Below are 18046 nucleotides of genomic sequence, written 5' to 3' on the forward strand. Positions count from 1 at the left end.
GAGTCCATCGAGTAAATTACCACTTTCATATTTTCTCGACGTGTATGACCTCTGGAGCACGAAAAAATATTCTCTCGTTTCCGTCCGTCCGTCCGTCCACTTTCATATTTTCTCGACGCGTATGACCTCTGCAGCACGAAAAAAATATTCTCCCGTTTCCGTCCGCCCGTCTGGGGTCTCTATCCATTTTTATTAGACACGTAATCTCCGAAACTGCCAGACCGATGTTGTCAAATTTTGTCTGTATATTAGGAATATCATGTAGATGGTTAAACGCTACAATTTGGTTAATTATTCCCATCTCCAAAATTTATAACAGTAATTCTTTAAATTTTATAACATAAGATTCTCCTGCAATTAAGGTGTGTGAATCTGTGACGAATTTTCACCCCAGACATCAAAATTTTTTGGAAAAAAATTCAAAATTGTATAGGTAACAATATTTTGCAATTTAACTTTGAAACTGTAAAACCGAATGCTTTGAAATCTTCTAAACATTTTAAGGTTACTGTGATCATGGTAAATCGTTAAGAAAAATTTTTCCTTTTACCCTCCCAAAAAAAATTTACGACGTCGCCTCAACATTTTGCTGAATAAATCCTCTTAGAAATATGCAACATATTATGACTCTATACTATACATGTGGTTCATCAATGCACCCATAGTTTTAAGAATTATTTATACAGGGTGACTTAAAAAAATTAATGAATGAGGCGAATTATTTTATTAAGTAAATCAGGAATGGCTCACTCCATTTTCTCGAAAATTTGCAAGTACAATACTGATATCATTAATATTACACTGCACCTATCCTCAAAGTGATATACATGTCTTTGCATAAATGTTGATGACGTCCTCCCAAAATTTTGTTAAGGGAAACTCATTGGAAACGTACGCGCAGTACATTTACTTTAACATTACATACATATCTTTATTTTAACTTATAAGGGTTCTCATCAAAATAAAATTAGCCTAATCAAATTTTATGAATTTTCGAAAAAGCCGGATTTGTTTTATTGTACTTCAGGGGCGAATGAAGTTCTGTCGAAATAATCTTCGACCATTTTTGTTTTAATGTATTTTTCAACAGACCATTAAATTACGTTGACAATGATATAATACAATATTTTAATATTTACTTCACTTCCAGTCGATGAAAAAGTAAAATTTATCAATATAAAAGAATTGAAGTTAAATGAAATAAAGTACCTCCACTTTATTTTACAGACAACTAGTAAGATCTGTTTCAAAAACAGTGATTTAAACATATGTTCGAAATGTCGCCCTTTACAGTGAAGTCAAAAATTTTTATGACTGCGACTTGTGATGGTTAACAGAGTTTTACATGTTAAACCAGGCACAGACATTCCTTATTCAATTTTTAACCTTCTAAATCACGCAAATACCGCAAATAAAGTTCCAACATTTGAACAGTACTTGGTAAAATTTTATTGGTATTTCAAAGTTAATCATCAAGGTTGGACCCACAAAACCATAAATCACAAATTAAATGCAAATGTAAAATTATAGTAGGCCCCGTGGAAATGTTCGAACTGTGAACTGTACACAGGCGTTAAATCTGGGCTGCGTGCTGGTCCATCCAATTTTCATAATAAAAAAATTCAACCATTTTCTACAGACAGCAAAGAAATTTTGTAGTAGTCCAACCTTTGTGATGTTGATATTTCACAGTATTAATATAGTAAAGGCGAATGCCAAACGAAAGAGGGCATCAAGTGGTCTGTGCATAGTGTCAATTTATTTCGGTCGTGTCCATTGTTCGTCCGAAAAGAGAGTATATTATTTCTACCAAATTTAATAAATAATGGTAATAGTTTTAAAAATGTGATTACAAAATTTAGGTTTTCTTAATCTTTGAAATTCACAATGAAGTTTTGAAAGTACATAATATTTACTGTAACTACGTAACTTTCTTATACTACAATCGTTGGCAACTAAACATATCTCTTCATTTAGAAGATTTATATTTTATATAGTTAAAACTAATTTAATGCAGATGAGTGTTTTAAATCGTTATATTGTAATTTACTAATTTATCAAAATCCGTTAAAAAATATAGGTTTGCGTAGCGACGTCGACGGCACACTTGCAGTGTATTAAATGTAGCTTCCCCCTTCAAGCCAAAAACAATGGTGTTTATTGAATGCCAATATTTTTATCCGTTGTCAAGATATAAAGTCGCCGAGTTTTATCTGGGACACTCGGTGTACATTCTTATTCACCAAGTATGCTTTGGAGCCTGATGAAATGTTGCAACTTCATCGAGGTATATTTATGGTGAGCATGTGTAAGGTTCCTAAATGCTAACATCTGTCAAATCTATGCTGTCAATAATAAGATAACCTAGAGATTTTGGTACAGTTGTTCGAATTCTACGCGTTCTAGGTTTAGTATTCTCTACTTTATACATGTGAAGTTAGAAACGTCAACATCTGTACAGAAAATTATTAAAGTAATTCTGATCAATACGTAGGAATTACAAGCTATGAAGACTGTACAGCAAGATACTTTTACTGTAATGGTGTATTACCGTAAAGAAGTCTTTGAAAAGTTTTTTCCTGCAAGAACGAATTTTTAGCGAAATTTCCTGAGTTTGAAAGTAACAACTTTACAAAAGCATAACTACATATGTAGAAGAACAAATGTTACGTTCCAGCTCGTTCACCGGATCTTACTACTCTCGATTTCTCTAAATTTATTTTGGATATCTGAACAACTCAGTTTTTAGTTGTTAAATGGAGAATGTTGCAGGAAATTACAAAGTACCGCGTTAACATAAATTATGAAGTAATTCCGAATATTTATAAAAAGAGACGGATTAGAATGTCTTTGTAGTAAAATGAAAGATATGTTCACATGTTAGTGGGAAAGTCGTTGAAAATTAGGAGTATTGGCGTTGGCTGAACATTGTAATAACAATTTAGTTAAATTTTGAAGAGTATCTAACATACATTAGCATATATTTTAAGTTTAATGCTTCATACGGCAATTAAGTAATATTAATATATTTTAATTTTTTAATCCCAAAATTACAGCAGAGCTTACAAATATTATAAAACAACTGTTTTAAACTTTATGCTAATTAATTGTAACAAATGGCGCCTGTGCGATAGACGACAAACCAATAATTTCAATTTTTAATGAAAATTCCTTGTTTTTAAAAAGCGGCAAATTTTGAGGACAACACTTTCGACAACTATTCCATAACCCGTTTGATCTACAAACATTCATTAACACGTTGTATAAATATTTTTGAACGAAAGATTATAGTCAAAAAAGAATTCCAACGATACAAAAGTTTTCAAATAAAAGAAAAAAACTCTTGTGAATTTTTTCACACTTAAAGAAACTGGGTATTGCGTAACGGGTGTCAATATTTAGTATTTCTCACGACTATTAAAAGTTTGCGCTGTGAGATAAAGGCGAATGTTGCAGTTGATACACATAAATGAGGAATTACCACATTTTTTTTACGAGTGTATATGTATATTGTTAACTGTGTAGAGTGGATTCCATGGCAAAATGAGTGCTTATCAAATAGGGTTAAGCAAAACTACAGCGTGTTAATAAATGATTTACATCCAGTGGGCTATGACATTCATTTATTAAAGTGCCGCATCATTTCAATTTTTGCTAAATTAATTAATCTGTTAATTAGTCGTCAAACTTTGAAACAAATTTTAACGTTTATTTCTTTAAATTACATAGGAACGGAAAAATGTGGACTCAAGAAGACGATAAATTTATTGTCTAAGCCTATTTTCGGTTTGGCAAATTTTTGTCAAGTAGTGTTCACGGAACTGTAAATGTAAATAATTTATTAACACCCTGTAGTCACCTTACGTTATTAATGGGTGTACAATAAAAAATATATTTGGAGTAGGCCTTGGAATTATTTGCCGTTTATTTATAACCGAGTAATTATTTTCGGAGAGAAGTAGGCAGTCGAGTATACTTTAGAGCATGGATCGTTTCATCATTACTACCTTAAATGCATTCGGGTTGACATATAATTTACGTTTGACTTGACGGCTTTTCTTAGACGTACGTATACATTTTTTTTTTATGTAACTCTACACTCTAATGAGAGTACACGCTAAATCAAATTGACAGTCTCACGAAGGATTAACATTCTGATTGGTCATGTAAAGCAAGATTGATGGATTAATGAATGTGACTGAAAGAATGACAATCTGATTGATTCAATTTTCACCGCCTGCTCCAAATATACTTCTTATTATACACCCGTCCTTACTCTTCTAGTTCAATATGTGGATGAAAGTGTTCAATTTACCATAATCCAACAAATTATAAATTCGTTTGTTAGTCAAATACCATCAATAAATTTGTTTGTTTTTGATCCGTGCAACATGGAAAATGGGCAGTATGCAACAAGTTGAATAATGAACAGATTTCGTAGTAGCCACTGTAAAAACTAACATATACTAACCTTGTAGATCAGTTAAGACGAGTTTGTTATCATATCCAGCCGACAGCAAGTAGTACGCTGATGGTGAAAACCGAATCGATCTCACATCCGCCGAATGTGGTTTAAAGCACTGAACACTCCTTCCGCCCCTAATATCATACAAAACGCATGAACTATCTTCATGACCAGACACAAGTAGCCGTCCTGATGGATCAACGCATAGACTAGCCACAGGTGATCCTTGCCTAGTTCCCGGTATGGTACAGGGTGTGACCATATTAACACATCCCCTGGTTCGCAAGTCCCAGAATCGTACAGTCTTATCGTGTGATCCACTAACAAACATTGCACCGCCCCACGTGTACAGAGATAAAATGTGCCCGGTGTGTCCGCTCAATGCTTGGAATGGAGTTCCTGTGGCACAATCGGTTACGTAAATCTTACAATCTCCGGCACCACCGCTAATTAAAAGGCTTGATTTATTCGACGTATCTTCTAAGAAGCATAAATCTCGGATGGTGCCGTCGTGCATAGATAATTCGATTTCTTCGCCTTCTAAATTAGATGTGTCCGCGTTGAATCGCATTAATTTGACGGTTTTGTCGTTGGAGCCGGTGGCCATCAAGTCGCCGATTGGTGACCATGCTAAGCAGTAGATCGATCCTTTGTGATGCTTTGTTCTCTTGAAGAGGACCATAGGCTGATATGTTTGATGGTCTTCCCTAATTGCAAAGAAAACAACTCATTAATACAGAGTAATAAAATTTCTCGTAAAGATTGATTTAAGGGGTGACTGATGAAGCTCGGCAAATATCGATAGGTATTTGCAATTTGTTAACACTATACCAAGTTTCGTGAGTCATTCTTATTACTATTAAATTCACATCTTAGTTGAAGAAAATATTAGCAAGAAATGTAATGAATTGAATTGGTCTTGCTCTCAAATTTTGCGTAAGTCATTGTTAACACCAACTTTAACTAATCACGTTTTGTTACTGTGTGTTGACAGTGTTTCGGATTTCTAAAAAAAAAAAATTGTTTTTATTAGAGCACAAAACATTTCTCTTGTGCAGCTGTTACCGGTACGGTGAAACGATGGACGAGGGAACGTGGTTTTATTCAATTCTATGGCACGTGTTCAATTTTTGACTGTGACAGGTGAACGACTTCTTAGCAGATAGAATGCCACGATGTGTCTGTTATGTAGTAGTACCAACTACACAATTGGTCTCATAGCGAACTATAATTCGTTTTATTTATATTTTTTTTGCATTTAGTTTAACATAATCGGTTCTGATATGTAACAACATTTTTTTGAACAGATAATTCAACGAAAACAATAAAACTAACTGGAATGGAAAATCTGCATAATAGTAATAAAAGTCGCAGATTCGATTTTTTTTTATTACAATGTATGTATAATTAAAATATTCAAAACTAAACTAGAAAGTAAAAATGGTCCATTCTCTCTTATGTAAACATTGTTTATTGACTTGCGCGGACATAGCATTATACTATGCTTATGATTTTATTGTATCAACACGGAAATATAAGCTTATCGGTTATATCAAAAGCCGTATTTTAAAATTTAAATTATGTGAACACTTAATTAAATATTAAAGTTCATTCGCAACTGGATAACGGTTAAACTACAGTCTTGCGTCTGAAGATTTATCGGCAAAAATGTTAATGTTGAAAAGTCATGTTATACCGTATGATCCAAAAGTTTTCAAAGAAAGGAACGCTGTGATCCGCGCACCAAAGGCATTATAGATAGAGAGCTAACTTTTATTGGAAAGAAATAGGTAAGTAGTAAAAGTAGTAAATCAATCACCCTGTCTCTATCTGAAAACTTTTGGACCATTAGCTATATTTTTTAAAGGACATAGTTAAATTACGCACTATTATCTTTTTTTTTATATCGAACTTCATATTATAAAAATGCTACCGAATGTTCGTAGAAGCTAATAAGCTTGGATTAAGCAGTGACGTTCAAATCTAACCCTCGGTCACTTCATTTTTTCATTGCATTAGTTTACAAATTCGTTCTAGGTCTTGTTATTAAAGACTACTTTCTTGAGAAAATAATGAATCCGTCAATTTTTTTTAAACACATATGGTTTGTATTTAACAGAAAAAAGCGCGAAATATGTCACCTTTAAGCCAAATATTTGAACACCAGGATCGAAAGTTTTTTGACAACTTTCAAATATCTTTTAAAGAAAACCCGGTTTTAGGAATCAGCTCAAATCCAATAAAAAGTGCGGTTGGTAGAAAACGATGATTGCCGGAATAAGAAACTTCTAAATTTTGCATTTATTCGTCTTTTTTCGGGATTACAAAACATGTCTCTTATATCTAAAAAAGCATTTAAAGAAAGTTTGGAAATCTGTTAAATAAATACAATAAACAATTTCAGTATAAAATAGGGTTTGGATTTTTTTTTAATTTGTTTAGCTTTCAATTATTTGTGAGTAAAACTCTAAGGACCAGTTTATAAAACATTTTAATCAATCACGCATTTAATGAGACGTTTGGCGACGTCTGATTGATTGGTCACGTGGTTCTTTAATGTCGTGTTAAAAATTTAATCGCAATCAAATATTTTATTGAGCTTCTGTAAATCCGGTCTTGAAAAGTAGTAGGAAAAGTCGAAAGTTATGAGTGTTAATTAGGTTTATTCAGTTTTTGATGGTGTGTACTTAGTTATTATAATTTTCATTTTCTACGAACTTTTAACACACATTCACAATATGCGAGTCCAGCAAATACACTTTTTTCGAAAAATGCAACAAATTTTATTTTGCTATTTTTTAATAGCCCCTATAAGTTAAAAATAGACCCTGATTCATAAACCACAAGTTTAGAAGCATGTTATTTTATATAATTCCTATGCATAATTTTTAGAGGACGTCATCAAATACAAATAAATTTTGATAACAATCAGTTCAATAGCTCTACTATTATTAACGACTTGAACTAAAACTCGGAGTAAATAGTAAATTTGATGTTTGAGATTTTATGATGCAACAATGGCCTTATTAACACTTTCGATAGAAATTCAACTTTTACAAAATACACTTAAATAAGATATTTTTTAACAACTAAACTTAAAGAAAAGTTATAAACTTTTGACTGTTCATCCTTCTTTTTGATCACAGTTAGTTCTAATTTTAGAGTGCTGTCAATTCAGCAATACCAAAATAAAGCCCAACGTTACACCAGTAATAACTGTTCAAATAAACGTTTTATTAAAATTAAAGCAGAAATTAAATACTTATGATCCTCCACCACCCTCCATTTATGCATATGCATGCTTAACGTAGCTAGATACGGCATGAGAAAGGTTATAACTTCATAACTGGTATAATATGAGTGGATATGAATCCATTTTTTTATAACAGATTTTCAGTGTTTATTAAAGTATTGTACATTTTATACGGAGGAGAAACTGGTTATCGAAAAATAATGTAAACACGGTTATTATTCCCAGTTATTTATCTATAAATTTAAAAAAGAGATGACCAATTTATTCTAATCTTAAAAAATAATGTATTCTAGGAATTCGAAAACATTAAAATTAATATTTTTATTTGCGTTAATTCGTTAATTTTTAATTACAGTTTGAGATATTTTTATTAATGTCAAGTACAATGTAAATATCTAGAAATATGAAAGATAAACTTTTAAGTTCAAGGAAAAGAACCTCTAAATTACAGTGAAAAAATGTAAACAACAATCTATCGTTTTAAAAAGTAGAAGACGCCACAACTCAAAAACTAGAAACGTTGCAAACAAGTGAAGGAACAGAATTAAGAGACAGATTCCAATTTCGTTCATACAGAGTTATGCACTCAGTGGTCAGCATGTGGCATTAATGACTAGTTACAAATGTTTGAAACAATTTCACTTATGCTTATGAGAACCTGGAAGCTGTTCCGCAAAGTTATTACAATGTGTTCATTACACTTGAATGTATGTTTTTGTGACACTGCACTGTGTGATTACCATATTTACCCGATGATTACCATAATTTAACAGATAATTGCTACTTTAGAAAAAAATCCACGTTCGTTTAGATTATTATCTGTTATATCTGATCCTAATATGGTAATGTAAATTAAGCAAAGATGTGTCCACTATGTAAAAACCAGCTTGTAAGACGTGTGAAAACATATGCAGTTACTTTTTTTTTTTATTTGAGATTGCATTAAATGATTACATCTTAACATTAATTATAGCATACAAAGATCGCAAAAGGTGATTAAGAAATTTAATTAATTCGTTCCTCATTATCATTAGTCGCACTCTATAGGAATTGCTACTATTACAAAAATTATGCTACAACAACATACCTGAGGTCACCAAGTTTAGGGTAAGCACATATTCGTAAAGTTTTCGAGTTTGATCCCACTGCATACAGTTGTCCACCAGGGTGGAATTCTGCACACCGCACAGCTTGAACATCTTCTAAGGAGGTAACAGCGACAAACTTAGGCCTAGTACCACCGCTGTCGTTGTTGTCCTGTTCTTGATTTCTTGGGTCAGGCTGTAAAAAAAGAAATTCAGCTTATTAATAATTGCAGACTTAAATGCACCGTGCCGATGTAATATTACTTAATTAAATGTTTTAACTGTACAAGATACAGTTACAAATCTTTCTGCAAAGAATGCAATTAAAATAATTATTTCAACCAATAATAGTGATTAGTTTATACTCGTAGTAGTAGTAATTTAAATAATTTTTTACGTTTAAGAGTAGCGATAAATTAGTTTGAATAAAATACCGACTATTTATTAAGTGACTGCATAGTCAAATACAAACAACTAGTTTTCCTAGGGGAAAGAAATTGTTTTTGAAAGCTTCAGTTTTTATTATCATGACCACAGGGCAGTACATAAAAAGAAAACTACAAAAATTTGGTTCAAAATTTTTTTCTTTTAATGTGTCACAACTATGGTGTGTGTTCAGATAAAAGTAGTAAAAGACAGTACGTATACATAACAAAAAAGGAAAACATGGAAATCGGTACTCATTCAATCGTACATTAGATTTCTTTTAAATATACGCTAGATCTGACGCTTTCTCTTTATTTAGGAAATCCTATTGAAATGAATCAACGCGATTAATAACTGACCCGTCTGAGCCTCACCACTTACTTCCGATTTATGCTAGAAAGAAAGATTTATGCGACATCATGAATTCGGTACAGTAACGGTAAATAAAGTAGTGCAATTAAATAAGTTTCTGTGGCTGAGAATTCATTATACTTAGAAGTGATTTCTCTATTTGCATATAAATGTCCATTAGCGACAATATCTGATTTAACTCTTGACCAACTACATTAATTACAAGTCTATTAGGAGTATTTATTATTATTTTATTTGCGGTGTTAAGAGTCTTTTGTTGGAAATAATAAAATATGTCTGATATATGTATAAAATTTGTAATACAATTATTTTTGAAATGTTTGTACACAGGGTGTCAGATATGAGATATCTAAGAGAAAACACTATAATTAAAAAAAAAAACCTAACATTTTTTTTTAATTTATGTGAATTTTTATTTTACTATACACCTAATTGAGAAAAAAAAATAGAGTTCAATATTTATTATTAACATTCATGATACACTTTATTTGATTTTGTAAAATAATATTCTCTTAAAACATTTTCTGTGCTTTGTTCACTTCATACGTGAGACTGCGTTAATTTTGTGAAACATAATGAAGCATACATTTTTGAACGTGATGAAATTATTTCGATTAGTATTAACCTTTCCGAATAACCGAATGCAACATTTTACCAAATTTTACTTAAGTCGCTCTAGTGAACACATTATTTTTTTAAAGAAAAATTGGAAATAATTGACTACTATTAAATAGTGAACCTAATAAAACTACGTATTAAAAAAATGATATAAAAAACCTACAAAATCAGAAAAATGTTCCGTTGCTTTTTAAAAGCTTGGCTAATAAAAAAATAATTCATGGTAACTTTAAATCAATCAACATTTTAACAGGCGGGGAATAGCGTTTAATTTTGTACGTTATTATTTTTATTGACTTCTGGGATATTAATTTTATTAATATATTAATATTAGTCAATTTATATGTGAAAAGTTTAGTGAAGTTAAAATTTTGTTCAAATATATTCTGCTGAATGTTTTTTTATGTTCGTAAATTTCTTTCTTCTTTTGGGGATATCAATAATTCATTTAAATCCATCTTCTTTAATCATGAAATATGTATTAATAAATTCTATACGTTTCAAAAAGGTTCTTTTTGCAGAATCAAAGACGGTTTATTTTGATAAATTTGATTTTTATAAGTCGCATACTTGTCATTAAAAATAGGGATAAAGGACCATGTTATTCTAAAAATTTCAAGCAAGGTTACCATACATAAGTTTGAGTTTTTTGAAGGTAATGAAGAGATGAATTCTGATTCCTGATTTACAATTTTATTTAACAAATCACACTACATTGATGTAGTGAAATTTGGTATGCAGATTAAATTTTTAATATGGATAATATCAACGTCATCCGTTTTATTGTCTCTAAGTTCGATTGTAATTTTTTTTTTAATCTGCATGCATATACTAAAAATAAGGGCAGATTAAAAAATTAGAATTCTATATACTATTTTGCATATTATGCATGATATTTACTACATGATATACTTAAAGAAATCTAAAATTTCACAGTAACCGATCCAGTAGTAAGTTTCGGTTATTACTTGTATGATAAAATCTCCCACAGCTGACACATATGCGGAAACGGAAGAACTACTTTTCCACATTCTAGGAACTAAGAAACAGAGAAAACATGAAATTAGTCGTTCACCGGATAGACTCTATTGCAATACTCAACTAACGCATGCTTTTTTTTAGCTCTGAACGTAGATTTTAAATCAACATTGATTGCATACTTTCCATTGACCTGTGTTTTTTAAAATTGAACACAGAAACTTGGCATGGGGTTTGTTCAGAACTAAAAAAATGTCCCAGTATATATTTTGTTTAATAGAAAAAACATTATTTAATTTTTTTTGAAAATCGAAGTATCTTTGAGCTATTTTAAAGACGCGATCTATGTTTTTTATTGACGTTTTGCAACAATTAGTCAAACAAGTCTTCAATGATACAGAGTACTTTGTAATACTGAATACAGACGTATCGTAGTATCATATACTAGTATATTCTTTGATTAAAAATAATTTGATTTGTTTATAATAAACTTGTTTAACTTTTATTAACAGTTTTGTGTTACTGTTAATCAAAATAACTTACTGAAAATTTAAGCTACACAATTGAGGTTTACCAGGAACATTTAATCATTGGCAAGTCAGGAGTTTTTTTTATCATTCGGTGCGCTATAATATTTAATATAACGTTTATTCCCACAACACCGAAAACACGCAAGTTTAGCTTTGTCTAGGCGTGGTTGGCGAAAAAATATTTGTGTGTTTTTCGGTGTTGTGAGGATAACCGTTATTTATTATTTATTATTGGCAGGTCAATTTTACAAGTTCATATTTTTATAAACATTCTACAAGAAGTACTAGGAATTCTTTAAGTTTTAGGTTGTGTATCAAGCAAAGTGTAATTAAGATGAACATTGCATTTTTTTAATTTCAATTTCCTTTTTATTTGAGTTAGAACAAGGAAGTTTTCTTAAGAAAGCAGCAAAATTGATTATTATTTTTATAATAGCTTTTTGTCGTTTAAATCGTCACCCAGTATCTAAAACACAATCTATCACAAATTATAAGTGAAATTGCAAGCATCTATCAGAAGGTGCAGAGGTAATTAATTAATTTCGTAGTAATAAAACTGTTAAATTATTATTCGTATCGTTTTTTGTTATTGGTGAACGACTTTTTACACAAAGAAAAAATTCGTTAAAATTCGTTGGAATAATTATCAAAAAAAAAAAAAAAACAATAAAAGAATTTTTACATATACTTTTATTTTAAAGAAAGTGATAAATAATGCAGACTACATCACACGCCCACTGATACGACTTTAGGAAATAAAATAATTTGAGTGATATTATCTACGATTTAATGAATTCACCACTTTAAAAATTATTGTTACTTTCACTTCCATCACAACTTAATTTTTTATCTTCATCAAGATATCAATTCACTATTTCCCCTAATTAATTTCATTCACTCAAAATAAAACAAAAAAATTCGGCTATTTAACAAAACATTTTTAACCAAGCGATCAAAGTAGCGAAATTTAGTTTACGAAAACTAGTACCTAAATCTGCCAAGATTCAAATAATTCATCATACGCAATGTTTTGCGCTTAATTATTTGGCTGTTTTGAAAAAGCGAAAGTCTCAATTGAAGGCGAAAGTATCGTGCAGTCGGAAAACACGAATAATAAATACCAAGTATGATGAAGATTCGGTCAAAAGGTCAAATTAGCAAAGTTATTCTTGCATTAAATTTAAAGCACCTTTTCCACTTACAGAACAACCAAACCCGCACAAGTATGACGCGTTGCTTCTAAGATCATATTTAATTTTAACTATTGTTTGATTTCCCTTTCATTCAGTTATTTGTTAACTGAAATATTTATTAGAGAGAGTTGGAACTATCGTGAGAATATGGAAGTTCTTATAATGGGCGATAACGAATTAAAAATGAAAGTTCAAAGTCATTTATATTTTTCCGCATAATTATTATCGAATATGCTAATAAAAAAAACTACCTTGATGAATATCCTCAAGAACAATTTTCACTGTCAGTGTTAGTATTAGTAAACAATGTATTTTATTGTAGTTGTAATCATTTTAACACATACTGACGAAATTATTTGAGAACGATAAGAACTGTATGATGTTGCACACTGATGATACTGAAATCATTCAACAACTGCATTTTTTTTGTATTTAGTTGCACTATCATAATGATATACATTTGCCTATCGAGCTATACTGAAAGTAATAACTAAAAGTTTCAATTTATTTCATGACTAGCAATATCATAATTTATGGTTTTGAAAATAAAAAGCTTTAGCGGAGTGTGATCTTGATTAACCGAGTTTTAATCCTTTTTCTACAATTAGAATTAGCAAAGTGTGTTAACGTATTTATTATGGGTACTAACTGGAGCGTAAAATAGCCAATTTTGGAACATTTATTCATTAAGCAAGTTTAACAGAACTGATTTGTAGAAAGTCGCCGCCAAAGAAAAAAGAGAAAATAACCTGCAGCCTTCCTGCTCGCTTCGTCGGTGGTGAAAAATTGGTGTCCACTAGGAGATTATCCATGGATCTTCGATTCGTATATTTGTTAAATTTCTCATTTCGTAATGGAATTCTGTTTCCATTAACATCGTCTTCCCATTCCGTCGTCACAACATCCATTCGCACATCTTCCATTGATCTCGATCGACAATGACAAGGGTCTTCATTTTGCCGTACATCGAAACGCCTCCTTGCTGGATCGATCATTAACAATCTATTGGGATTAGGAGGCGGCGGCATGGCGTTTCGGTAATACGGGGTAAAAAAATGATGATCTCTTTTGGCATTAGTTTGGTAATTATAAAACGGAGCTTGATAAGAGTACGGGCTTGGCTCGCGCCAAGGGGGTGGATCGGCGGGCCTGAAGTTGAACGTTTTCGGGCTGTTGATCCTTTGATGGGTGTACCCGGATGGCCATGGTTTCCTGGGAAGGACGTCGATGCTTTGCCAGTGAGGCATTCTCGGTGGTTTTTGCTTCAACATCAGATCACCCATGTCACATTATTTACAACAAAGTCGTTCACTGCACTATTGAGTTTCTAGCACAACACCCGGTTTAAACACGAAACTGACCATCGGCGGGCATCATCTGCGCGCACTTCTTCAAGCGTATGCCAGCAGTATAATCAACCTACTTCAAGAGCCCCACCAGAGACGGTATTTCTCCTGTTGTTTCCAAAACAACGGATTTTTCGAAAGGCTGTTGTTTGGCACGACGAGCCTAGATTAGCTTTTAATGGCGGTACTCCACTTTAAAATGGATATTCAATTTTACGGCGGCACTTAATTATGCCAATATAAAAGAAAATAAAACTAGTGGAACTATTAGCTTGATTATCACATTGTTAGAAATTACAGCGCGGTTGAGTGTGGGTATGGGCATAACTGGAACACAGTAATAACTCTTCTCCGACCGTAATGGGTAGTTATTTGCGAAGTACTAAATAACACCGCAGAGGGTGTAATTAAATAAATAGGGATCGAAAAAAATAGAAAACAGGAAAGTTAATTCGAAAACAATTAAAATAGCCAACGATAGCCATAAAAAATATATATAAATTTTTACCGAAATTTAGAACATTTGACATAAACTATAAATAATTAACAAAAAAATAATCATTTTTCCGCTTTACAAATCACGGAAAAAAATCAAGAAGTACCGGTAATACTTTAAAAATTAAATTAGTTGACTTTTCTTTAACTCTAGTCACAACGGTATTAAAAGTGTACCTTTTTTGGTACATTTCTTAAATTTTAAATTTCACAATACTAAAATTTAAAAACATGTGTAATATTTAAGACGAGTAATATCTGATCTACTCCTATAAAAACTAAGAAATAAACAAATAAACCGTACTAGGTCGTTCCATTTGATGAAAGTGCGCCGCATGAATTTTGACTTTGATGAAAAAATTGAGGGTGATCTTTTAGGTAACAAATATGAACAGCCGTCATTTAATTTTTTTGAACGCTCCATTTTCGATTGGCATCCATTAGAATTCTCAAGTCATTTTAAAACTTCGCTTTAACTTTTTGTTTAATAACACGTATTGAAATGTTCATAATTTTATTTTACTGACTATCTAATAGGGGTGCTTTCAATAATAAATATAATTACCCTACCTGAACAGGTACCAATGAATGGTGGGCTACTGAAACTTCATTAATCATTATAATTTGACGATTTTGGTGCCTCTCAGCTGTGTTCTGTGTCAATACTATTGACCTGAGGGAGTTAATTTTTTTTCAGGCATTTAGTACTCACACAATAGAAAATGTAAAGGAAGTTTCAAGTTTCTGGATCATGATTTTCTTCGGGAAAAATATGCTCGAATTTTGTAAACTTTCGAAAATAGCCTATTTTGGCCCCTGAAATCATTATGTTGAGGAAAAAATACAAATTTGAAACTTTCAGGAAATGTAGTTCCTATGTTAATCACATACTCCTACACGTGTAGTTTATGAATACGTGTTGAGTTCCAGATCGGATTTTTGAAAAAAAAAAAAATCAAAATCTTATAACAAAATTTTGCTTAACTTTAACTTATAAGGGTTATCATAAAAAAATAAAATTTCCAAAACCTAATCTTACAATTTTTGGGAAACAGTTGGATTTTATTTATTGTACTTTTCTTCATCGGCCAATTTTTTGTTTTAATTTTTCTACACCAATAAAATGATGATGTTTTCAAATTTTGATATATGTCTTGAAAATATTACTTTATTTTTAATAAATAGTACTAGTGTAAACAATTCTTCCGAATTCTAAATATATTGTTAGAAACGTACGTGCATTTACTCTAAGGCTATTAAAAAAAATATATCTCTTAGTGAGGCGAAAATAACAAAATAGGACTTACTGGCGTGAAAAGATAAACGTAGGGACTATATTTTCTGAAAGTTTCAAATTTGTATCTTTCCTCAATATAACGATTTCAGAGCGTACAGTAGGTTTTTTGAAAGTTTACATATATGTATTTCATGTAGTTTTCTCTCCCATAAAATGATGGTCCAGGAACTAAAACTTCCGTTACATTTTCTGTTGTATGAGTACTAAGTGCCTGAAAAAATCAACTCTCTCAGATCAATAGGGTTGGTACACGAGCCCGCTGAAAATCACCAAAATAAGGAAAATTAACAAAGTTTTAGTAGCCCACCAGGCATTGATGACTTGTTCAGATAAGGTATGTACTTGTATTTATTATTGAAAGACACTTCTTAGGCAGAAAAATAAAATAACAATCACTTCAATACATGTAATCGAAACAAAGTTATAGCCCATATTAGCAGAGTTTGAAAATAGCACAACTTCAGACTTCTAAGGGGTGTCAATGGGAGGCGAAGTTTCTAAAAAAATAAATGACAGTTTTGCATACCGGTTTTTTAAAAAATCATGCTCAACTTTTTTCATCAAAATAAAAAAATCATGCGGCGCACTTTTTTATTCAAAAGTTTGGTGTTTTCATATGAAAGACTCCTGGAAACAGAATCTAAAAATTTAGGAGAAAAGCTCAAGCTTTTAAAAATTTTCTGAAGTAGAAACCTTTATTATATAGATTTAATTATGTAGTTCCATGCTCAAACTAAGAAATAGACAATTCCTGTGAAATTCGAATTTAAAACAACTTTTTTTAAGTTCTTACCAAAAACGGACTCCCGTGTTTAGTATTTCCAGCTAGGCGAATGTTAGTCCAGTCATTTTAGGATAAAAAAGGGATCAATCTCGGAATGAGAGATAATAAGCTGAATTTTTGTATATACCTTAATTTTGGCGTTTTAAAAGTTGTCTCAAAAGTCTCATAAAATCTCATGTCTGCGTCGTAAGTTATTCAAGGTCAAAGGTGAAGAAAAACAGTTTTTTGCAATTATCTCGGTTTTTATTGCTCCAATGATGTTAACATCTATCATCATAATTGTAGAGCATAAAATTTGGGACAAATTTTATTTGAAACATTTTTTGATGCGCTCAATCGTTTTTGAGATAGAGAGCAGTGAGCGCGCAGCGCCCATCCATACGTACTGTAATGCAATCAACCGTGAATATCTGTGAATACTACCTTGAATTTTGAAAAATTTGTATTATTTATCAATTAATACATTGTATTTAAACATTTTACATATTTTCAACATATTCATTGAATAATACTTACCTACTTTGTGTAATTAAAAACGCATTTAATGAAATATTTATATTATATCTCAATTTATTTATATCTTTAAAATGTGTAAGGTTTTAAATACTTATTTTTCTATCATGATTATTAACTGTAAGGTCTGGAAACAACGATTCAGGGCACCGAAGATGATGACGATGAAACAGAAATTCCCGAACGTCCAGAAGAAGATGATGGTGAAGAAGAAGAAAATTAATACTTTTGTTCTTTAAATTATTAAAGATTTGTAGATTTTCAGTGCAATTCAATTTCAATCGTAAGAAATGTACAGGTACTGAACAAAGATAAAATTAAAATAAACTCGTTTTACTTCCTTAAAATTTACTTTGAAAAATGAATATAACTTTTAGATATATAATATATAATAATATAATAAGTATAATATATTATCTAATATATAAAAACTTACACATTTGAAAGATAAAGTACTTAATTATTTTTCTACTTAAAATCTACTTTCAATAAATTAAGATATACCTACAATAAGTATTTCATTTAAAGAGTATTTATTTCCACAAAGTAGGTAAATATCATTATCATTAAATGCATGTATTGAAAATATGTAAAATGTTATTAAATACAATGTATTAATCGATAAATAATACAAATTTTTCAAAATTCAAGGTAGTATTCACAGATATTCACGGTTGATTGCATTACAGTA

The 18046-nt window shown here is 31.0% G+C and overlaps 1 protein-coding gene across 8 annotated transcripts in view; it reads right to left on the reverse strand.

The window, feature by feature from the left end:
* The window catches only part of LOC135128153 (WD repeat-containing protein 47), an 86022-nt gene that overhangs the window by 3610 nt on the left and 64366 nt on the right, over window positions 1-18046 (reverse strand). For 7 of the 8 annotated variants that reach the window (XM_064055044.1, XM_064055043.1, XM_064055045.1 and 4 more), the window contains 2 exons: window positions 8806-8999; window positions 4472-5172 (listed from right to left, as the gene is read on the reverse strand). In XM_064055044.1, coding sequence (XP_063911114.1) covers window positions 4472-5172; window positions 8806-8999 — 895 coding nt within the window. Of the gene's footprint in view, window positions 1-4471; window positions 5173-8805; window positions 9000-13669; window positions 14318-18046 lie in introns of those variants that run through there. The other variant, XM_064055048.1, reaches the window with a different exon arrangement.

This window comes from Zophobas morio, unplaced genomic scaffold, assembly GCF_036711695.1.
Source record: "Zophobas morio isolate AGI-343-1 ecotype UQ-CSIRO unplaced genomic scaffold, CSIRO_AGI_Zmor_V1 ptg000012l, whole genome shotgun sequence".
Taxonomy (NCBI): Eukaryota; Metazoa; Arthropoda; class Insecta; order Coleoptera; family Tenebrionidae; genus Zophobas; species Zophobas morio.